General features: G+C 41.8%; 3 protein-coding genes and 1 long non-coding RNA gene across 9 annotated transcripts in view; 2 read left to right on the forward strand and 2 right to left on the reverse strand.

Moving 5' to 3' along the window:
- The window catches only part of wdfy4 (WDFY family member 4), a 34,589-nt gene extending 22,085 nt beyond the window's left edge, over nt 1–12,504 (reverse strand). For 2 of the 5 annotated variants that reach the window (XM_037271512.1, XM_037271509.1), the window contains exons 1-28: nt 11,877–12,504; nt 10,882–11,139; nt 9,923–10,034; nt 9,396–9,505; nt 9,120–9,239; nt 8,846–9,035; nt 8,543–8,732; nt 8,244–8,404; nt 7,187–7,419; nt 6,976–7,115; nt 6,581–6,711; nt 6,308–6,409; nt 5,561–5,751; nt 4,141–4,838; nt 3,962–4,055; nt 3,679–3,893; nt 3,504–3,598; nt 3,048–3,273; nt 2,880–2,956; nt 2,590–2,808; nt 2,270–2,448; nt 1,956–2,187; nt 1,451–1,596; nt 1,266–1,377; nt 1,007–1,197; nt 777–929; nt 634–707; nt 136–297 (exon numbers count right to left, since the gene is read on the reverse strand). In XM_037271512.1, coding sequence (XP_037127407.1) covers nt 136–297; nt 634–707; nt 777–929; nt 1,007–1,197; nt 1,266–1,377; nt 1,451–1,596; nt 1,956–2,187; nt 2,270–2,448; nt 2,590–2,808; nt 2,880–2,956; nt 3,048–3,273; nt 3,504–3,598; nt 3,679–3,893; nt 3,962–4,055; nt 4,141–4,838; nt 5,561–5,751; nt 6,308–6,409; nt 6,581–6,711; nt 6,976–7,115; nt 7,187–7,419; nt 8,244–8,404; nt 8,543–8,732; nt 8,846–9,035; nt 9,120–9,239; nt 9,396–9,505; nt 9,923–10,034; nt 10,882–11,139; nt 11,877–11,897 — 4,832 coding nt within the window. In that variant the 5' untranslated portion in view covers nt 11,898–12,504. Of the gene's footprint in view, nt 1–135; nt 298–633; nt 708–776; nt 930–1,006; nt 1,198–1,265; nt 1,378–1,450; nt 1,597–1,955; nt 2,188–2,269; nt 2,449–2,589; nt 2,809–2,879; nt 2,957–3,047; nt 3,274–3,503; nt 3,599–3,678; nt 3,894–3,961; nt 4,056–4,140; nt 4,839–5,560; nt 5,752–6,307; nt 6,410–6,580; nt 6,712–6,975; nt 7,116–7,186; nt 7,420–8,243; nt 8,405–8,542; nt 8,733–8,845; nt 9,036–9,119; nt 9,240–9,395; nt 9,506–9,922; nt 10,035–10,881; nt 11,140–11,876 lie in introns of those variants that run through there. The other 3 variants (XM_037271510.1, XM_037271511.1, XM_037271513.1) reach the window with 3 other exon arrangements.
- A 644-nt stretch (nt 12,505–13,148) lies between these two features.
- Nucleotides 13,149–16,587, forward strand: si:ch211-223a10.1 (probable protein S-acyltransferase 23). Its single transcript, XM_037271709.1, has 10 exons — nt 13,149–13,447; nt 13,721–13,856; nt 13,936–14,046; nt 14,131–14,263; nt 14,324–14,502; nt 14,569–14,642; nt 14,750–14,912; nt 15,013–15,095; nt 15,180–15,370; nt 15,441–16,587. Exons 1-10 carry the CDS (start codon nt 13,327–13,329, stop codon nt 15,921–15,923), a joined length of 1,674 nt encoding a protein of 557 aa, XP_037127604.1. The 5' UTR covers nt 13,149–13,326; the 3' UTR covers nt 15,924–16,587.
- LOC119134786 lies at nt 15,184–17,980 on the reverse strand. Its single transcript, XR_005100390.1, has 3 exons — nt 17,798–17,980; nt 15,416–15,888; nt 15,184–15,322 (listed from the first exon to the last, which is right to left on the reverse strand). It is a non-coding gene; the product is annotated as an uncharacterized LOC119134786 (long non-coding RNA).
- Nucleotides 16,818–22,057, forward strand: arhgap22 (Rho GTPase activating protein 22). 2 transcript variants are annotated; one of them, XM_037271693.1, is made up of 10 exons: nt 16,818–17,248; nt 18,082–18,278; nt 18,361–18,448; nt 18,735–18,854; nt 18,965–19,175; nt 19,249–19,378; nt 19,471–19,544; nt 19,758–19,879; nt 19,945–20,797; nt 20,869–22,057. In XM_037271693.1, the coding sequence occupies exons 1-10, from the start codon at nt 17,188–17,190 to the stop codon at nt 21,077–21,079; spliced, it is 2,067 nt and encodes a 688-aa protein (XP_037127588.1). In that variant the 5' UTR covers nt 16,818–17,187; the 3' UTR covers nt 21,080–22,057. The 2 variants fall into 2 exon arrangements, with proteins under 2 accessions (XP_037127588.1, XP_037127587.1); XM_037271692.1 differs by having other exon boundaries at nt 16,819–17,248; nt 19,246–19,378.
- Nucleotides 22,058–22,351: the final 294 nt, after the last annotated feature.

The following is a 22,351-nucleotide window of genomic DNA, read 5'->3' on the forward strand; positions in this document are numbered from 1 at the left end:
AAGATGTGCTTAAAATTGCATTCAATATACATTACAATTATATACAACATATAATCCTACACAAAACGTAAACAACTATTGCCATTTTAGATCTAAATTTTAAAAACATCCAGCCAGCATGTGTTCAGGTACTACCTGCTTATATCCAAAGGAGTGAAGTGAGCTTTCAGGAGGCAGGTGATGACACAAGCAACAAGCTTGACTTTTTGACAAGTCACAGATGGGTCACACAGCTCAAAGAGCAGATATGGTACAACACCCATTTTGTGCATGACCACTGCAATCCTGCTCTCCTTGCTGAGGACACACACACACACACACACACACACACACAATGTCCGTCATAATCAGTTTTCTTGACAACCAACCTTGTTCAATTCATTCCGTGTTCTTCTCTCACGCTGACGGTAAACCTATTTCTCATAGACTTTCCCATGATACACAAGCATGGAATCGATGATAGGCTTCTGCAAAATGTTGACAACGAAGAAGATAAAGTTTGCTGTCCATCCCAAACAAGAGTCTCTTTATGTCAGTGTCAAGTAGTTGCATAACTTGTTGTCATGTGAGCAAATAACAGATTGGATTAAATCTGCGTTGCTTGGTAACATGCTGAGTGATCACGAGAACTACCTTAGGGACTTCAAGATCTCAGCAAAGTGGTTCAGGACTGAGAGATCCAGATTTTCCGATGTGTTCTTCCACACCTGACAACATGAGACATTGGATGTTAGATATTCCTTACACCAATAGGGTTACTGTTTTTGAATGGTTACCTCCAGGTCCAATAGCAGAGCCTGGAAAGCAGCTGGGTTCTGCAGATAGTCCGAACCACAGCTCAACTCCATGGAGCTCGAGAGGTACAGAATCAACTGAAAAGTTCTGTGGCTGACCAAAGTTTTCTTCATTTTTAGCAAGAAAGCAAGCAGCTGCATAGAGTAAAATTATATGTAAAAAAAAAAAAAAGACATTTTAAATGTTGCTATTTTAGTGATTTGGAACCGACCTTGTAACCGCAGATGCGGTTCATTTCCTGCTGCATGGCAGAATTTGTTTCCAGAACGGAGAGAAGGACCTTAACCGCTGCATACAGGGAGCTGTCGTCTGCCGCCATTGCGATTAGACTGAGGACAACTGAAGGCCCACCCGCGTACAAAAACGCATCAGCGGCACTTCTGGGGACGAATGTGCGGACACCTACAATAAAAAGATAATATGCTTTCAAATGCACTTTACATTACACGTATATTGTGTGCATTACTCACCAAAATGCCCAATCAGTGCTGCTCCAATAGTACGTGCGGTGCCACTCAGGTGTTGACTGATGTTATGAGCCAAGAACACTGGAGTGGACTGATCTCTCGAGGTTATCCCAAGCTGGAATTATATAAATGATTTTTTAGAATGTATAGCTAAAAAGCAAATGGGTATCAAAAAGGTCTGGCCGCACCTCTTTAGCAATCAATCTGCAGTCCACCTCATTGTAGTTCTCTCTGATGCGCACAACATTTGTTAATGTGGAAACTGATGGGTTGATGCCAAATGTAATTCTTTCCTCAGGAACTATCCAGAGAGGAGAAGACTCCGCTTCTGGATCTAGGAATAAGTGAGAGATATAAAACCAAGTAAACAAACGAATAGAAGCAAAAAAGGCTTGAGCCTATCGAGTGTCACGAGTCAAAAATGTAAGCAAATAAAATAAACGAGTTTGAATATGGCACATTCCCAAAAAAGAAAACAAAAATAAATGGTAATCTTGTTTTGTCTTAACGAGTTTAGCCTTTGACTACCACAACTTCGTTTTTGTGAAAAATATTCAGATTCACATGCTTCATGCTATTATGAGTATCTAATCGGACCAAAATTCCTGACAAAACTATAAATAAGTCACATTTTTTCACAGTATGAAGTTAATCAAGAAACAGATCCAACTGACAACATTGTCATACACTTGCCTTTGTTGCACAAAGCCAGAAAGTTGCCCAGATAGGCAGTGCCTTGAGAGTATATGATGCCTGCTAGCTCAGGGCTCAAAGCCTTCTCAAAAAGGTAAGACGGTCCAATACGCCATACCAGAGCGGCATGGTCTTTCCAAAAAGCGGGCGTCCCAATTAATGCATACACATCAATAACAGCAGTGGGGTCCATGGAGACACACTTTCCAGGAAAGGGCTGAATATATTTCATCTGATAGAGAAGATACATTAGATTGAATTCACATTAGTTCATGTCAGCTCTCAACATCTATGTTTTTCTCAGGTCCTCACACCTTTCCAGTTCCTACTACTTTGCCATTGAAATAGGCGGAAGCCATGCAACTCTTCTTTACATCTTTGGCCATGACGACAACGAGATGATGCCACTGACCCGGGACCAGTAAACTGGAGCAACGGAACCTCAGCGAGGTGGGCAAAGAGGTTGGGGTGCTCACCTCTGACTCCATCATATCTGTTTTTCCATAATCAGAAAGATATTCAAACAAGAGATGTTACATCAAGAAAATGATTAGCTTAATAGTTTTTTGATAGTTTAATGGAGATATTGTGTGAAGTATATGTTCCAAAAGATCCAAATCCATCCACTTCTTACCCAAGTAAGTAAAAGCTTCCTCTTCCGTGGAAAGAACCAGACAGCCATCATAGGCCGAGAAGGAGACAGACAAACAAATGTACTGCTGCTCTGTCCGCGACATGTGCCGAACAACTGTTAGTAATCGAATTGGTTGGGAATCACACGCTGAGCTAAACCTGTTGATCTGAAACCAGCAGGAATAGGAAAGCCCAGCTGTGGGAGGGAAACCCCGGCAGTCTGACGAAACGGAGAGAAAGCGATGATAAGACATCTTGGTTCGATTTAGTAATGAACATTTGGACCCTTACCTCCTCCTATTCCACCAGTTGAGATAGAATCGGCTGTCACTCCCTTCACTGTTGCCAGTGAAGGCAGGAATAGGCAACTGTAAAAAGACAACCAAGAAGTAGAAGAAGTTAATCAATTAATCTGATTTGATGGCGCCAAGTGCTATCAATGGGCAGGTTATGACTCACCCATAGCCGCTCTCGGTCATGTCAAACTCCACAAAGGCCGGCGTGGCGGACAGCCGATGTGGCCGAAAGTTGCGCGGTGATGTCATGGATACCAGACTGATGATCTGGTGGGCAGGAATGGCGGAACCAGTAAAAGATTTGCTGTCCGTAGACTGTAACAGGCTGAAGGTCCGCTTTAGTGGCTTAGATGAGGACCCTGTTATTATGTCGGTCTTTGTGTTGAGATCTGGATTAAAAAAAAAAAAATCTAGAGTTACTTTAATTTAAAGTTTGAGTTTTTCCAGAATGCAAGATCATATTTGATACTACTTGTTGACAATATGGAATTTTAGTCGCCACACTTTAACAGAGACATAGTATGCGTTTTTGTTTTGGTTAGCAAAGGAGTTTAACTGGGCAGGTGGGTGAAGTCAATTTGTGCTATTTAAAAAAATATATATCACAAAACTACAGCACCAGCTACTTCTCCTGTTCCGGGCCAGTCTGGTTTTGATGGCACACCACCTTTGGTTGCCAAACTCATAAGAGGGTCTGCTAAACACAGAAATTTCCTGAAAAGGTCAGAAACAAACTGATCAGATCATCTCAAATGTTGAGAGAAAGTAAAAAACATCATTTCATGCATAACAACCTGAATTCTGAAGGTGTGATGGCCTGGGAGGAGAGCTTCTCGAAGATCCGCGTAACAGTTTGATGCAACGGATCCTTTGGATTGAGCAGCATGCTGTGACAGTGAGTCAAGAGTGTCGAGAGAAGCCCCCCCTCGCACATAATCTGACGATTCCGCTCCGATTTGACCGCTGACTGAATATGGTTTGCCACTGCAAGCTGGATCTCCATTGAAAGCTGAGGAAAAAACAGAGGAAATAAGTCTAGACCTCGAAGGCCTTATGACATCATGATTAAACAACTACCTCTATGTCCTCGGGCGTAAAGATGAATGGAAGGAGAGTCATGATGACTCGAATAGCTCCGGGGTGAAGAATAACATGATCGTAAGTGAACCTACTGTAAGGCAAAGAGGAAATCTTGTTAACCCACGTTAAATCTTCTTGCAACAACTTATTTGAGGCATGTGAGTGAAAAGAAGCACCTCGACTGGGATTCTAAATTTGATATGCTGGTTCCTGTGGTTCTACAAGATCCCTGGAGGTCCTCCACCGACTGCTGGATTGGTCCAACGTGGATCGGTGGCGACATTGAATGCATCCCTTCATGCACTGGCGTTCCATTTAGTTTCTTTCGGTCCGCATCGCACAGATCTGGGCCAAAATCCAAATCAAGAGGAGAGTAGAGGCCTGTAGCAAAGTGATCAAGATAGGAAAGGAGCCTGATGCAAGTCCGAAGAGAGATGGAAAGTTTGACGGATGGGAGGGAGTGACATGAGGGCGCCTCTTCTGCTAACTCAACAAACTGATAGAAGCTTCTTCCAGGAGGCCGGTGGTCTTCTGCAGTCTTGATAAAGCATCCCTCGTCCGCCTCCCACCTGCTCCTCTCCAAGTGGAAGCAGCCCAGCTGGAGAAGAGCCTCAGCCAGCTTCTCGTAAAAGCCGCCAGTCTGAAAAAAGTGCCCGTTCACCGTGTGCAGATGTACGGCGGAGGCCAGGATATGGAGGGCGAGAAGGAGGAGGTCGAGCAATGGTTGATGACCGACGGATCGCCACACTTCTCCTCGGGGAGGGTCAGCCAGGGCGCCTTCCATATCGAGCACGAGCGAGAGCAGTCCAGCGAAGCCGCCGGCCCGTCGAAAAGCGTCCAAGCTATTTGGGCTCTCCAGCACGTTCAACATAGACTGACAAAGACATTTGACAAAAAGGTGAGCGGATGGATAAATATTTTGCTAGGCAGAAAGGATAGAAAGCTTTCAAAAACAAGCTGCAGTCAATTAAAACAATGTGATGAAAAATAGATGAAAGATATAGATATATCATAAATCATTTCTGGTAATAGTTTTTGGAGGTCAACTAAATCACATTAGCTTTATTCAATTTGGAGAGCTAATCCATCAGGTAGGTAAAGTGTGAGGCACAACGCGGGGGCAAATGCGATTAAGTGAAACCGGAGTAATCACAATGGCTCGGAACACTTGGCAACCCGGGTCAGAGCCAATCTGATTGCCACCTGATTTAACCACGTTAGCACAAACAGCACACAAGCACAAAAATCACACACCGCCCGACACATACACAATATCTGCAAGTAAGAGCGCCTCTCATTGCCATCTATAAAAATCAGACACATACAGTAGGTGTGTAACCTCGTTAAGCCTAATCAGATCTCGGGCCCATTCACCGATCCGAAAGCAGCACCGCAGTAGCATTGCGACTGGGCTAATCAAATCGGTCCAGCGTTAACAGCTAAACCTTGTTTAGCAAAATCAATCTGCTTTGGTGATAATGTAATCAACATCCCACATGTAAAGAAAATAAATTCACTTGCTAATTATATTTTAAGTGCGTTACAATTTGTTATGATTTGATGCGAGATGGAGACTTCAAGCTGAGAGGAGAGTACCTGTAACAGGTCTCGCTTCAAAGCCAGTTCTTGTTGTGTGGAGGAACAGAGGGCTCCTATGGCGGTGCTCATGAACTCCTCCGGGTTCAGCTCGGCGAGATGCTCCAAAATGCACAGAGCGGGACCTCGATAATGAGCTTCATCCAGGAAGAGCTTTATGTAAGGAAGCATACCGAGCTCTCGCACTGAAACTGAAACATAAGCAAATAATTGGGCTCATTTAAAAATAATCTAATAATGTAGTGAAGTAAAATTGTAATCCATATTGGATCCTATTTCTATTCTGCTTACCGTATTTTCCGCACGATAAGGCGCACCTAAAAACCTCAAATTTTCTCAAAAGCCGACAGTGCGCCTTATAATCAGGTGCGCCTTATATATGGACCAATATTGAGCCACTACAGCAGGCGTGTCCAAAGTCCAGCCCGCGGGCCAAATGTATATACCTTATATATGGACAAAGTTTTAAAATGGGCCATTCATTGAAGGTGTGCCTTATAATCCGGTGCGCCTTATATATGGACAACGTTTTAAAATGGGCCATTCATTGAAGGTGCGCCTTATATATGGACAAAGTTTTAAAATGGGCCATTCATTGAAGGTGCGCCTTATAACCCGGTGCGCCTTATAGTGCGGAAAATACGGTAATCTTTTTGCAGTTGAAGGAAGTTGCAGCCTTTACTAAATTGCTTTTGTAATTAAAAAAGTAATTCAAATCCATTTTAAATAAACACTGACGTTTCCTACCTGTGTTTTTGATTGAGCGCAGAGTAAGAGCGGACACAACTTGCAGCATACAAGTCGTCAGCAACTTGTCGCAATCTTCTACGCATGGCAGCTGCTCTGCATCTACGGAGTAGATTTGTATTTCAGAGTTGACATTTGCGATTTGATGTCAAAATGACTCATAATGACATGATGCAGTGAATCATTGTTGAAGGAATTGCTCAACGTCACTCGTGCAATGCTGGCTGTAAAGTGCACTCAAATGACGGGTGAGTCACATGTGATGTCTCCTACCTAATTGAGACGTAGAGACAATTCCAGCCTTCCGGATGATTTTTGCTCTCCTGCGAAGCTCCCCGAGCAGTAACTCCAAGAGGCCCCCGTCGCTTAGCACTTCTGCCAGCATGCCACTGTGCACCGTCATCCTACACAGGAGATTAACATCATGATTTTAAAATATGAGTCCGTTTTTATTATTATATTTTGAATTGCAATGAATCTAATCCTCCTTAGCAAATACATTTCGGCATGTAGAGTGAATATTTTGAAATGATTTTTTTCAGGCTATCAGAGATAGGGTTCCTTGCAAAGATCAGATGAAAAGGATTGAGGACATGTCCATATATGTAACCATTATTTGATTGTCTCATTACATTTCTCTTTATTTATTCCAAAGTAGCGCTGCTTACTTGTGAAAACTTGTAAGAGTCGCCACTCCAAACTCTGCTCCCACCACTCGTGGAGCTAGTGACCCTGACCAGCTCTGCTTCAAGATGCCCAGCAGTATGCACAATGCCTCATGGGGAATGTAGTTAAGCTTGAAGATGACCTGGAGGAGACCCAGCATTGGATCAGTACTATCAAAAACATACATTCAGTAATATGTGAGACCGACTGTACCATTTCGAGCATTGAGAAGAACATCGTTTGGACTGCTGCTGGTTTGCGGCACACACATGTGGCCACTTGGGCCATTGTCTGGGTGGTCCACTCCAACAAGAAGAAATTGGCTTTGTCTCTCTCCCAAATCATTTGTACCGTTCTTAAGATCTGACAGCACAGCAATGAATCCTCAGATTGCAGCAAGGTTGCCTGCAGCAGATAGAAGGCAGGCATGTTCTTAACTGATGAACCTGAAATAAAAAGTTGAGAGTCAAGAAAAAAAAAAAGCATCTGTAGTAAGTTATGTCATTTTTTATTTCAATGAGGAGCTGAGCAAGGTTAATATAGTCAAAATATTCAATGAATAAAATACTCCTGGAAGATTTTCTGTGGCAAGGTCAATTGAATAGAGGAAACACAACAAATTAGGTTGCACATAAACAAATAGATTGAAAACAAAAACTATAACATGTATGAATACAACAAATAATCTGCTTTGATATAGTTTGTCTGCCACCTTGTCAAAATATGAACATGGAAGGGAATATATTGGGCCAGAAAACACCCTGGCGTGTGTTATGGATAAATAAAAAGCTGCTTAGTAATAGAATTCATGTTCACGCTTAAGTTAAATTGCATCAAAACCAAATAAGATCAACACAAGACTTTCATGATCCCTGTGTGGGAATGAGAGCTTCTGCTTCATGTGATGGATGGCTGCTCAGTGCGAGTGTGCACATGTGTGTTTATTATAGCCGTCGCATTTCGGAGTCTTCCGCTGGTGTGTGTGCATCCATGATAAATGGCTGCTTGTTGTAGGCCAGTGGTGAATAGATGTGGGGCATCCTAACATGGTTAAAAGGGAAGCCGCCACTTCATCATCCCAGACATAATCACCTCAGCTTCCTGTTAAGCGGAGGGACACTGCTTGCCACAGCGGGGTGCAGGTGGGGGCAGTGTGGGAGTCAAGGTGGGCAGTTGCAACAGAGGAATCGAGTGAACAATCGAAATGACGGCTTTGAGCTTGGAAGTTGGAACACGACAAAGTAGGATGAGCGGTTAGGTTGTGGGTTACCTTTGTTGAGGGGCGGCACAAATTTAAAGCCTGGAGGCTGAGGGTGGCTGACACAAAGAGCCACTTTGAGTTCTGTTTTGCCGAGCAGGGTGAAGGAGGCAATGAGCGCCAGCAGTTCCTCCACATAGTGGAACTGATCCTCCGAGATACCTCCTTCGCAACTTTTGTGGAATGATAGGCGAGAGGAAATAAAAAGAGTGAAGAGATGAAAATCACAATAAAATGAGATTGCATTGATTATGTTGGTGCTTTGCTAAAATAATTTCAACATGAGCCAAAATATATTATCATCATCTCACCGTTTAAGAATGTTTTGGAGGGCCTTGTAGCCATTGTGGGTGTCAAACTCAATGAAGAGAGCTGGATTGAGAAGATATGTGTCTGGAATGAAGCTGAACACAGCCACGGCCACCTCAGCTAACAGCGGGCCAGCCGCCTCTGAATTGATATGTAACAGATTCTGGATGCATATGCGAATGCAGTTCTTTGCTGAAAAGAAGAAGACAATTAGATTTTTGTAGGATTAATTATTGGAAAAAAAATAAAATAAAGCAAGAATAAATACTTTGCCAAGTGTACACTAAATCCAATTGTTGGCTCACCAAGTAGGTTGGGAACAGTGTTGCTCGTAGCTACAGCCGAAACCACCTTAAGGACGCGGGAGGCCTGATGCCTCCACGAGACGCTGGTCTGGTCCCAAAGTGAGGTAAGGCCAATTATAAGGCACTGAAGCTCCTGGGTCTCTACCAGTCGCTCCACGTTGACTGGCTGCCTACATAGTTGGAGGAGAACCTACAAAAGATGCAAGGGTTTGAGGGACGTGAGGAAGTCAGATACACTATCTAGTGTCAGATGGAAGAATAAAGTCATGTTTACCTGTGTTAGAGGCTCCTGAAAGCTCTCTTTTGTGGTTAAGTCCTCCTTGGGTGGGATGCACACGAGCAAGTACAAACATTTGACAAGAACAGCAGGAAGCTCTGGATTCATAGATGACACCTACCAACATAAATGTTAAGAAACGTAAAGACTTGTGTCAAAAAGAAAGATAGTTGAAAGATTGTTTAGGTGGGTGTATTTTAGGTTCGATAAAAAAAAAAAAAAGTTGTCGGTATTAGATGACATGAGCAGAGCAAGGAACTCAAAAAAACTCACCGAGCTATCAGCAGTTAACAGCAGGAGAGATTTTAGCAGCAGCCATCCTGAACAGCTTGTGTGTTCGTCTTCTTTCTGGAAGAATTGCACAACTTCCTCACGGGCATTTTCTGGGAACACAAAAGATTGTATGATTAGTACGCAAGCATATTCATTTAGAAAAAAAACTTCAAATAAATGTAAGGCAATTGTTGTTGTATTTATAAAGAGCTTACCCAATAAAAGAAAATGTTTTGAGATTTAGTAATTCTCTAGCAATGTTATAGTTTTTCCACAATAGTTACAAAAGTCGTTTTTTTCGCAATTTATTGTCAATTCAGCAATAATGTGATAAACATCTCTGAATTGAACCACAATGTGTCAATATATTTATCAATATAATGTAACAATAAATCGAGACATTTAAATAAAGCATTGAGTAGAAGAACCACAGCTCATAGGAAAAAAGCAGAAGTAAAGAGTGAGATAGAAAGTCTGGAAAATCATGACATTATTATGAGGGACTGTTTTGTGTCAGGGGTCTTTACCTGCTGGCCTTTCCGTAAGCCTGTTGTGGATGTTATGGATGAAGGCATCAGTGGTGAGAGCTGCAAGTCCCTTTAGGTCCACCCCTTCAAGCCCTTCACCTTCCTCACATACCTTCAATCAAGTGAAGACAGCTCATTAGAATATTGATTACACACACACACAACAGATAATTTATTGAATTCATTAGATGGAAGCTTTCCCCGCCCTCACTGAACAAGAAGCTGTCAAACAAAGGTGCTTTAGTCGGAGGTGGTATATTATAAGTCACCAACTGGCACTATGTTCTCTTTCACTTCCATAAGAGGATATCGTATTTCACTGAGTGAGCTGTTATGTAAATCCTTGAATGCTGGTCATGAGGTTTAAATCAGGCACGCACACATGCAAAGTAACACGGAATGATTATAGGTAAAGACTCAAATAAGTCCCAATGCACTTGGAAATATAATAATAATAATAATAATTATTATCATTATTATTATTATTAAATAAAATAACGGACCATCACTGGTATGGTTCTGAAGTCTTATTATTATTATTATTATTATGATATAAAATATATAACTGGCCATCACTGGTATGGTTCTGAAGTCTCACAAAATGTATTTAAGGTGTGAACTCAAAATTGTTCAATGAAATTTGCTTGACTGTGAATGTTCCACTGTATTCATCATCACACTTATTAATTCCAAATCAAACGTGGGGTTTTTGAATTCCATGTGACAATAAAACAAAGAGCAGAGACCTGTTGTTCCAAGGGCTGAGTGATGGGATTGGCGAAAGGCCAAACATCTGATTGTCACCTCATATTATCTGCATTGATTCGAGAATGCTGTCTTGTTACTTTAACCTTTGCTGATAAGTCTTGAAATGTTCCTATCCATTAAGAATTCCCGAATGCACTCTCCATGTTGACAAATATTTAGTGAAAAGGCAATAGAGGCAAGAGCTTGGATACCTGTATGTAGAGAGGCAGGACTCTGACTAGATGGTCATGGTTCTTTTCTGAAGGGGCCACATGATCTTTGCAGTCCAAATTTGAGCATTGGTAAATGTCAAGTTGATGCAGTTGTTCACGTAGTAAATCAGAGAGCTGAGGGTCCCGACAAGGGACGACCGCTTTCTTCACATCCAACTCGGCAGAAACTGATAGCTCCCCTGAAGCACTCAGCTCGCCTGTTTCTTTATTGACCCTCTCACCCTTTACGCCGGCATCCTGGGGAGGAACACAAAGACAACATTCAGAGATCTACAACATCATCTAGTTATGACAAATTATGACAACACACACCATTTTCCAATAAAAATGTGCTGGGGGGGAAAAACTATCACTCAGGAGACTAAAACCACTAGCAGTCAAATACCACCTAAAATGTTCATTCATTAAGATCAGCATGAAAACAAAATGACCAGAAATGTCAACTTTGTTTACTCAACCCCACAAATTCTCTAAAAATAGTCAAGTAACTCAAAATTAAGAGAAACATTTTTTACTTATCATCATTCTGAAAGTTTTGATTTCAATAGCAATATTTTGTGGAGAAGATTTAAGATACCCAGGATAGTTTTGTTATAGCTCCATTTTGCCTTAATTTTCTTCCATTTGTGACGAATCTACAATGAATTCCACATGATTTTCCAAAGATAGAAATCCAAGTAGCAAACACAATGATTGCAGTCAGCTTTCAAATCAACAACAGAAAATTATTGGATTGAAATTCATGGTAAAAACAAAGAAGTTGAATCAAATCATTCTGAGCATTTTCTATTAACAGGCATGTGATTTACAAAGAAGGAAGTGGTGGACTGTTCAGCTCACATTCCTCACAAATGTACTGATTATTTAACATCACTCATGTGAGAAGCTTCTGTGTGCGTGAGTCCAATGCAAACTTCTTATCGGCATTTCATTGAAACACACACAATGACAGAATGTACAACACAAGTTCTTACCTGTGTTTGTGTGAGAGCCATGTGTGACTCTTAACAGGTAACTGTGAAAGTGACGTGTAGGAGTCCAGCTGAGTTCCTACTGTGTCCACATTTCCATATCAGCAGCATAGGCGAGCAGAGACCTGCTAAAACATGACTGAAGCTCACTCCACTCTGCTGTGCTGTGCTGTGTGCCTGCTCTCACTAATCTGCAACAAGTAGAATGAACTTTGAACATTGGCTGGCTCAGGTCATGTGCCTCCCGACTACCCCAGAGAAGCAGAAGTGAAAAAGTATTGTTGGGTCGATTGGATTGGGCCCTCCCACCACAGCTCAGTAGTCTCTTGTGCTTTTTATAGACCTGTCAGATCTGGCTGTCATGATATGACTCAGTGTGACAGCAAATCACGAGAAAGCAAGTGAGGCCTTCAATTAAAAATACATTTGAAGGGGAATTACAACCAAGGCTGCATGGTGGTTGAATGGTTTGCACCTCCACCTTACAGTTCATGTGACAAGTTCTCATGCTTACATGGGTTTTCTCCAGGTAGGCCGGTTTTCTCCCACATTCCAAAAACATTCTCCTTGGGTTAGTTGAAGACTATAAATTGCCCCTAAATGTGATTGTGAATTTTTTTTTGTTGCTATTTACAAAAATATTGAATCATTCAACGAGACAAATGAATACAAATTAAACTTTAATTTAATTAATTAATTATTGAATGAATTATTGACAATCGAGCCATCATTGCAACATATATTAATGATTTTGACGAAATAACCAAAACAATCCTGCGGTGAAAGTGAAGGACGCAAACCAAACAAACAGTGTCATCTAGTGGGCAAGTACAATATTGCAACTATTGCAACTCACAACTATCAGATTACGCAAAAAAGAAGAATAAAGAGTTTCGAACGTACACGGTGCACAATTTCAAAATGTTGCTCCATTAGTGTTGATTTAAGATTAGAAGAGAAGTTGACGTCAAGACAAAACATAGATCATGAACAATTATAGCCGGAGGGTGCACATTTTTACGAATGAATTTAGACTACAGTTTTTTTCCGGGACTTAATACATGCAAAGTAAATCAAAAATTAAATAACATTGATTCTCTGTACCGGCGGCTAGTAAATTACTAAAACCAACACAAATATGGTGTCAAATTATAGATTTGGAAAAAAAGCATTCCTCTATAAAACAACAAAAGAACGTATTTAGTACTACGTCCCTTTCCTGTTTCACTTACGACATCTCTGGTCATGTGGGATGCTTCAACCAATGATATGCCTGAGGCGTGGTCCGTCACTGACAAGCAGTTTACTGTTGCGTCTCGTCGTCGCGGAATGTTTATTTTTAGGGTTTGCATGAAAAATATAAAGACGCAATTCGTCTTAGAAGCTAATTTAATGTGATCACTTCCGGAGAAGTAGGAATATAAGGCAGATCTGCTCATGTGAAGCCACAACAATGCATCCGATGCCTTCAGGTTCCCTGGGTAACGAGGGTATTTTTGACTTCACACAAACGGGAAACCTTGAGCAGTGCAAAGTCATTATTCAGAATGACCGCTCAGTCCTTTCACTAAAAGGTAAGCACAAAACAAATAAAATTCACAAGTTTTGCGATGTGTAATGGCAATGGATGGCTGTATCTTTGGAAAATATTTTTCTTGTAATCAGAATTTACTATGATAAAATTGGTGATTACAAGTTTCAGGTCTTTTCTTTTGAAACCATTTGCGTGGTTGTAAAAATGTAAAATATCCATCCATTTTATATAGTATGAGTATGATATCGGTATAATAACATATGCACACATTTCAAATATATATATACGTACATATATTTTTACCTTCATCCAGGCTGGGGTGGTTTCACTCCACTGCACTACGCTGCCCTTCATGGTCACCGTTCCCTTGTTGACCTTTTCCTCAGCAACGGAGCAGACCCCAACTTGACATGCAATGCAGGACAGTCAGCTTTTCATTTTGCATGCAGGTATTTGAAGACTCTAATCTGTAGTTATTTTATTTGGGAAAAACTGTCCATCTTGTAATGGATGATTGACTCCTGCTAGGCAAGGAAACATTGACATCATTCATAAAATGATCAAGTATGGAGCTGATCTGCGTGCCGTAGATCTACAAGGAAAATCCTCTCTTCATCATGCCGTGACAGGGGGCAGTGTGTGAGTGAAGTCACCAAAACAAGTCAAATGCTCACATTTTGATCACAATTCAGACATGCATTGACCATGATGTACATTTTACAGTGTTGCAGTGCACTATTTGTGGGAGACAGAAATGTTCCGTTTCACAGACACAGACATGCACCAGGTGACCCCCCTTCACTTGGCAGCAACAACGGGCAACGCCGATATGATCCAATACCTTCTGAGAGACCAGGTAACACATAAAAAAGGGAATGTGTAAATCGCTGTATAAATCAATTTACCATGTACACAGCGTTGTGCCGTGGATGCTGTCGACCAAAAGGGGGCGACGGCACTTCACGTTGCAGCAGAACGAGGCTGCGTGGAGGTATGTTGGACCCTGCTGCAAAAAGCTGGATGCAGGATTCTTCATGAGAAAAACATCAATGGCTTCACACCACTAGACCTCAGCAAACAGGGCAAAACATTTAGGTGAATAATAAAATGAATTTAAGATGATGCCTTCACTGCACACATGGCTGTGCTTTTATTTTGCAGGCATCAACAACTCACCAAACTACTGAGCCAGTACATGAATGTGCCAATTCACCACAAGCCCAAAGAATCTCACGGTAGATATCACCTGTAATGTTTAAATACGGTTTTGCACAACAGACACAATTCTGAGACATATACATTCACTTGTGTGTGTGTTTTGCTTGTGTCCCCTTAATGCCAGTTTTGTACTACTGGACACTGTTTTTTCCAAGCCTGGGTGGAGCCACCATTCTTCTAGTAGCTGCCATGATGGGGGGTTATGGTGGTCTCCTTTGTTGCTTAGTTTTCCCCTGGCTGGCCATAAACATCTTCACTCAGTCCCACCGTATGGCCACTTATCAAAGGTTTGACAAATGTGGCATGTTTTAAGTATGTGTTATATTTCCAACACATTTTATAGCACGTTGGATCTCTTTGTTCAGATCGCAGATATCTTCTTTCCAGGTTACCCAACCCCGTTTACCTGGGAAGCCTCATCGCCGGCATGCTCCATTCCTTTTTCTGCTTTTACGGGAAAATAGCACCTAATATCCTAGAATTATTTGCTACATATGCATAAGTTTACGCTTTTTGAGTACATACCTCAAGTCTTATCCTTAACCTAATGTAATGTGTGTGGACGAACGGTGCCCTGGTCCAGGTGTCGACGGTCCACCTCTGCTTCGTCCTCGGTTTGTTCTGTAAGGTTCTGACTCAAGACCCTGGGACACTGGACGAAGCAAAAGCTGATCCTCGGTTCTCCTGCATCGCTGACCTAGTAGACACGAACCAGAGCATTCATAGGTTCTGTCCCTACTGTGAGGTAAGACATACTGGACATGGGTCAATAGTGGACAAAAATGATCACCTCCTGGGTCTCCCTTCATCTACAGTTGTTCCAGCCCGACTACACGAAGCACTGCAAGCTCTGTGATGTGTGCGTTCAAGACTACGACCACCACTGCCTTATTCTTAACCGGTGCATCGGACGAGCTAACCACCGCCTCTTCCTCTTCTTTATCCTCTCCATGGTCATGGGGCACTTGTTGTTTGTTGCCACGGCAACAAGCTACCTGTACAACAAGATGTCAGCCAGCAGTTTGTCATCGTGGTTCACGTTCCTGGGGATTGAGTTCTGGGTCACAGTGATGACGGTTATGAACGCCATAACACTCTTGTGGGAGTTGTGGCTGCTGACAGAGCAGTTTTGTGCCATCGCCATAGCAACAACTACTTACTTCAGACACTGTAAAGATGTCAGGCGACATAGGTCACTTGGTCAGCGCTGTGTGGTAGTGCTGACGTTTCTGCTTGAGGGACGGAGGCGGCTGGGGTATGGACCTACAAAAGATGACAAAGTCATGATGGACATTTAAAACTGTCCCACCTTGTATGATGTTTACTAATCATCTTAACGAAGTGAATTGTCCAATAGGATCCCTTCAGACTGCAGGCAAGTGTGACACAAGCCAGATATTTTTTTATCCATATGTGTATATGATCTGGATCCGATTTTTTTTTTATATGAATGGCTCAATTTGGATTTATTTTTTTCCCAAATCTGAGCTGGATCTTTTTAAAATGTAGTCCTAGATTGGCTTCAAATCAAATTTTTTGCAGTGCGACCTCAGTCTGAATGAAGAGGTCGCACGTATCTGACCCAAACGTCATCAAAAGCTCAGTAGGGGCGCTTGGAGGGCAAGATATACAGATACATATATGAATGGACTAACAGTGCTACTCACTGTCACAAGAAGCCACCAGCAGTCATTTTACGCAGCCGCTTGCCTAAGTTGAATTGATTTCTCTGCGGTAATGTGATGTCATTTTCAGCCAACAGCAAATGGAAAAATGCGCGCCCTGGAATAAATAAAAGCGGGTGGATTTTTGTATAATATTTACAATATTTGTATTTCACAAACTCTGTATTATTCAGGATGCAGTGTTTTGACTAGTGTTTTGTCTCGTGAAAAAATGACTCGACTTCCCCTTTATATTGGAAGGTCCCCTGTGGTAAGTTTTACATAAAAAAATAAAATAAAATAGGTGTGGTGCGACACTTTTAAGAATCAAAGTATTTTTTTCTCTGGTCTTACTTCTGTGATAGTTACATTTAGAATTTTTGGAAAGCGTCTGTTGCTTTCAGCTCATAATTCTCACATTAACAACTGAGTAGGAAACATACAGTAAGTGTGTATAAAAAAAATCAGCAGATTTCACTTCCCTATCAAGTTGCCTTACTTCCTGAGGCAGAGACAGACAAGAGGATGTCAGGCATTTAAGTCACAAGATTTTTTTCAAAGGCTGCTAGGAGCTGAAAAATATCCTCTTGTGAAGAACAGGGAGTGTGGCTACTTGAACAGACAAGGCATGTCTCATGTAGACTTATGGAGTAATAATACATTAGAAACCAAAGTGAAGGAGGGGCGGGAGGGATGGTGGGCGGTGCTCCAGGCATCCGACAGGCGAGAGCAGCCTGTGCAATTGTGGGAGAGAGATTGAAGGAAGAGGAGCGTGAAGGGTTAAATGCTTGTAAGTGTGCCTGGCACCAAACGGAAACTGTCCAAGTGCTGGAGAGAACACCAGGGAAAGAGATGCTGGAAGAGGATGGAAAAGGGCGAGGCATCTGCATGACTGTGTATGAACAGAGGGATGCCACCCATGACCATGCTCAGCCCCAAGACAAAACAGGATCGACGAGGTAAGATTGATTTTTTTTTTAATATAATTATATAGTGGCACTACTTTCATTGAAAAATTCATTTGACCTTTTCTGTCAAATTCACAAACACTTGGTGAAAGGTGATGTAATCTCTCATCTCTTGATGATACTCTCCTTATTTATATAAAAATGTTTTTAAAGTTATTCATTCTGCAGGTGAATCATTGCTACTGCAGGGAGATTATATGGGTTGGAATCTTTCATAGGATGGATGGAAGTGTGGTGTGAGTGTTGCAACACCTGCATTCCCTTTGGCTGCAACATTAACATTGCAAATAAGCAAAGTAACCAATCAAGCAACAGCTCAGTCACTCAGATGTGATTTATTGATTATGTTTCAAAGAAAAATGACTAGGGCACTTGTGTAGTGGTTTTTGCATATACTTTGCATTAAAAAAGCTAGCTGCTTCAAAAGATCCTTTACTGCAATTTACACAATATGTTCCTGTTGAATGTATGCTTTATTTTACAAGTGGGACTAAATTAAAGTCAAGTTTTGGTTGGCTTTGAATATTTGGTGCAACTAACCTCATATGGGATGGTTCCTTTCTTTATGTCGAACACAATTTCTCAGTCTGCAGCAGTTTCCATAGTGTAGTGGTCATCACGTTTGCTTTACACGCAAAAAAGGTCCCTGGTGGAAACAGTTATTAGTTTTTGTGTTGAGCCTACATCGCTTCACAGTCACAGCAGGCGGTAGCACTGCAACAGTTTTCTATTTATCATATGCAAAAAATTCCCATTTGAGGGAAAACATTTTCTCATGTCTTGTTGAATAGTTCAAAATTCTTGTGTGTTTTTATCATAAACAGCACGTTCTAAGAGCATGGTCTTTGGCGAGTTGTCTCGGGTCTCCAGGCCTTGCTCCCCTCTTGACCAGGAGAAAGTACTGAAGGCAGGCTGGCTGAAAAGACAACGCATTATCATGAAAAACTGGCAACTACGGTGGTTTGTCCTCAAGGCTGAAGCTTTGTATTTCTACAAAGACCAGAATGAGAGCAGGGAACAGGTAAATTGTTAATCACCTGTAAAATAATTTACCAGTCTTCCTTTTTGTCATAGCAGTCCATTCCTTCTCCCTTTTTGAACAGGGTTGCATTCCTCTTAAGGGCACCCATGTTAATGAGCTGCCCACCAATCAAGATGAGCCAGGCCGTCATTTATTTGAAATTGTTCCAGGTGGGTTGGCATATAATAACAGCGTATGAGAAAGTGATATATTCTAACTGTTGTTAAATTTCTTCACAAATGGGTCTACCAGCTAGCCAAATATTTATTCCAGCTAACTATTATCACAAAAAATTGATTACCTAATACTTGTGTGGCCACCATCATTAAAGTAAAGAATGAACATCAAGATAGCATGAAATTGAGATTTGAGGATATTTCTTAGCTGAAGTAGTGGTTGACTGGTCATCACTTAAAACACAAAATGATATTCTATTTACCTTGCGTGTATTTTCAGGGGGTGATACGGAACGTGATCGAAACCATGAAACGTTCCTGCTGATGGCTAACTCTGAAAGTGACTTGGAAGAATGGGTTAGAGCTATACACAGAGCAATATGGGCCCCACTTGGAGGAGGTGAGGTTATCAACTTAAATCTCTGCACAGCTGTAAAGAGATGCGTCAATTTCTAATTGTGTCCAAAAATGTTTATGAAAAGGTCAAGATCCTTTGTTATGCTGCTCTAGGTATCTTCGGCCAGCACTTAGAGGAAACTATGCTTAATGAGGGACAATGTGGTCCCGAGCGAAGGGTACCGGCGCTGGTTGAGCGGTGTACGTGTTTCATACGTGACCACGGGCTTCAGGAGGAAGGCCTGTTCAGGGCTCCTGGGCAGACCAATCATGTTCGAGAATTGCAAGATGCGTTTGACCGTGGTGAGAGTTTGCTGTTTGACAGGTGAGACGACGAAACTGGACATAGTATCTGGCAATAACCTGATTGACTCACGACTCACTTTGTCTTTCAGTAGCACTGATGTCCACACAGTAGCGTCACTCCTGAAGCTGTATTTACGGGAGCTACCTGAGCCTGTAATACCTTTCACCAAATATGCACAATTTCTCTCTTGTGCAATGCTACTCAACAAGGACAGAGAAATGGTAAACAGACAAAAAACAAAAAAATGTCTACATGGCTTTACATAACGATAGTTACCACTCTAACATATTTTTTTTCCAATTTTTTTCCCAAGGGTATCATAGAGCTCGGCAAGCAGGTGAAATCGCTTCCGAAGGTCAACTACGACCTTCTTGAATACATCTGTAGGTAAGTCATACGTCTCATTCATAATTCATTATTTGAGAGAGGTTTATTTAACACATCGTATGCGCAAGCGGCATTACATTCATTCTCACTCATTCTCAGCGTCACGCTTGTCAGTCTCATGACTCAGCGTCTCATCATGAGTCACAATTTCAGCCACACGTTCAATGTCAAATTTTAATATGCCGCGTATGTCTCTGGTTCCTGCGTGCTCAGGTTTCTCGATGAAGTCCAGTCTCATTCTGATGCCAATAAAATGAGCGTCCAGAACCTCGCCACTGTATTCGGACCGAACGTGCTTCGGCCCAGAGTGGAGGATCCGATTTCCATGATGGAAGGTTGGTGTCAATCGTAAAATCCAAGCATCCATATCGATTCATCTAATGATGATCCCTGAAAACAGGGAGTTCTCAGGTGCAACTCCTGATGACCATCCTGATCAGTGAACACGCCAAACTGTTCCAGCTCGAAAACACCGAAACTAATTCTTTGCTGCATCATAATGATACTCCCTATAAAGCCAAAGTGGAATGGCTTAAACAAGATGCCACGGAAAATCCAGCGGAATCTCACACAGGTGCTGAATTACCTCAGGAAACTCTTCAACCTTGTACACTCCCAAAGGACAATAAGCTGACACCATCCATCACTACCTCTCAGACAGATGAAGGTGATCTAGAGAAGAATGGGGTCGCTCACTCAAATCACAAAACAGAGGCGAGCGATAGCCCCGCTAAGCAGCCAAGAGTCCTTTCTGCTTGGAGGTGCTCTTTTAAGGGCAGTTCCGTGGGGCAGAGGGGAAACATCGGGGGATCAGCGGGGGACGTGTCAGCAACAGGTGGTAGTAACTGGTTGATGAATGGCCTGTCATCCCTGCGAGCACACAGGCGCACCACCTCATCTGGTGCAAAACTAAAAGACGCCGCTCTGTCACTGGAGGATTCAACCCTTAAGGAGACCACAGCAAGAGACGGCGAGAAGGACACCTCTCAGAGAACGCTTCCCCAGTCGCACAGATTGTCCGCCTATGACAATGTTGCTCCCTCCACGCTAAGTTTGCCACCTCAAAACTCCATCTGGACTGCTTTTGATATATCACTGACTGAGCCTGAAGACACCAAACAAACACTCAGTGATGGTACAACACCGATAAATCACAAGCCGAATAGTGCTGAAGATGATATAACAAATATGGTCGTGGAGTTACAGCAAGAGCTGAAGACGCAGAGAGTGAGCTTTGAAAGCAGCATTCGCAAGTAAGATCATTTTGATGATTTCTATGTGTTCGTTACCCATTACACAACTCACTATTCATCTCCTATTTAAGGTTGGAGGAGAACTGCCGTAAACATCAGACCCAAGTAAACAAACTTGAAGAGGAGCTCGACCAGGAGAGAAAGCGATTCTACATGCTGGAGATCCGATTCAGGAACTCGGAGCGAGGGCGGCAAGACGCAGAAAAACGAAACGTTCGACTCCAAAGGGAGATGGAAGACTTCTTTAAAACTTTACAAGACCTGACAACTAAGCCCAAGTAGACTGGACCAATCATCTGATGTTAGTTAAGGTTTTAAAAAGCAAAAATATACAGCTGTTTATAAATCGCTATGGAAGTAGAACGCCACTTCATAGCATTGAACTTTGCCAAACATTTTGCAATTATGAGGCAACTTCCTGGTTAATAGAAGATAACAGTGCTATCCTAATTGCAGGTGGTAGATGCTTCTAACTGTGCCAAAGTATCAAATCTCACCAAAATGTGATGGAATATTTCTTGCTCAATGTTTTTGTGGAACTACGGTAGTTTTTCCCAATCCTGTCAATTCTTCTATGTACTGTGAAAACAAAGCTATGTGTGGTTTTGTTGTCAGTGTTGTTGCCATGTTTGCGGTCTGTATTGGAAATGAATGAATGCATCGGTCCCTCTAAATTGTGATCCGTTTTCATGATTAATTACAGCGCATTGGCACCGAAAGACGTCGATACCCAAAACCTACAAACTGTGAGGCGGATGTATACGCCACTTTCCTACCATGCAGCCAATCGACATTCGGCCATTCTAATAAGCTATAGAAATGAACAAAGACAATCGTTCAAATTCAACTCTTTTATTTGCTTGAGTTTTGCTTTTGTATTGTATGTTAACAGCTCCATACAATTATCCTTTGGGAAAAAAAAAGAAACTCAGGTTTAAAATTTTGTCTCCAGCGCTTTACAGCCCATCCGAAGACCGACTTGCCATCCCAGTAACGCTGAATGACTTTTTCTTTTATTTCTGCATTTAATCCAAAGTGTGACGAGTACTTTATATTTGAGGAGGATAGGGAGAGGTAACCCACTAAAAACAGTCACTGACGACTTGGCCCAGAAAATGTGAGGACATGCATCACAATCCCCAAGTGCATTCTGGGAGAGCGTAAAGTTACTGCTTGGGGTGCCTGAACATGATCATTATAAATACGCCACACACTGGGAACCTTGGGTCATCAAACACATCTAAAGGGAACAACTGTGGAGGGCCTGAAAATGACTTGTTTGCTAACTCCCACACAAACAGTAAATCTACAGTATAATGTACATCCCATTGACTACTCTAATCTACCAATCGTATTGCACAGAAAACAATGCAATGAAATATCGGAAACAAAATGCATTAGAAACAGTACTTTTGAGCTACATGTACATTACATACAACAAATGCATTTGCACTTGGAATAAATAAATAAATAATATATGTACAGAACAAAAGAAAAATCTTCCTTGCTTTGTGTGATATGCATACTGGAGCGCCAAAAACGTGTGTGTGTGTG

This window comes from Syngnathus acus, chromosome 15 (genome assembly GCF_901709675.1).
Source record: "Syngnathus acus chromosome 15, fSynAcu1.2, whole genome shotgun sequence".
Lineage (NCBI taxonomy): Eukaryota > Metazoa > Chordata > Actinopteri > Syngnathiformes > Syngnathidae > Syngnathus > Syngnathus acus.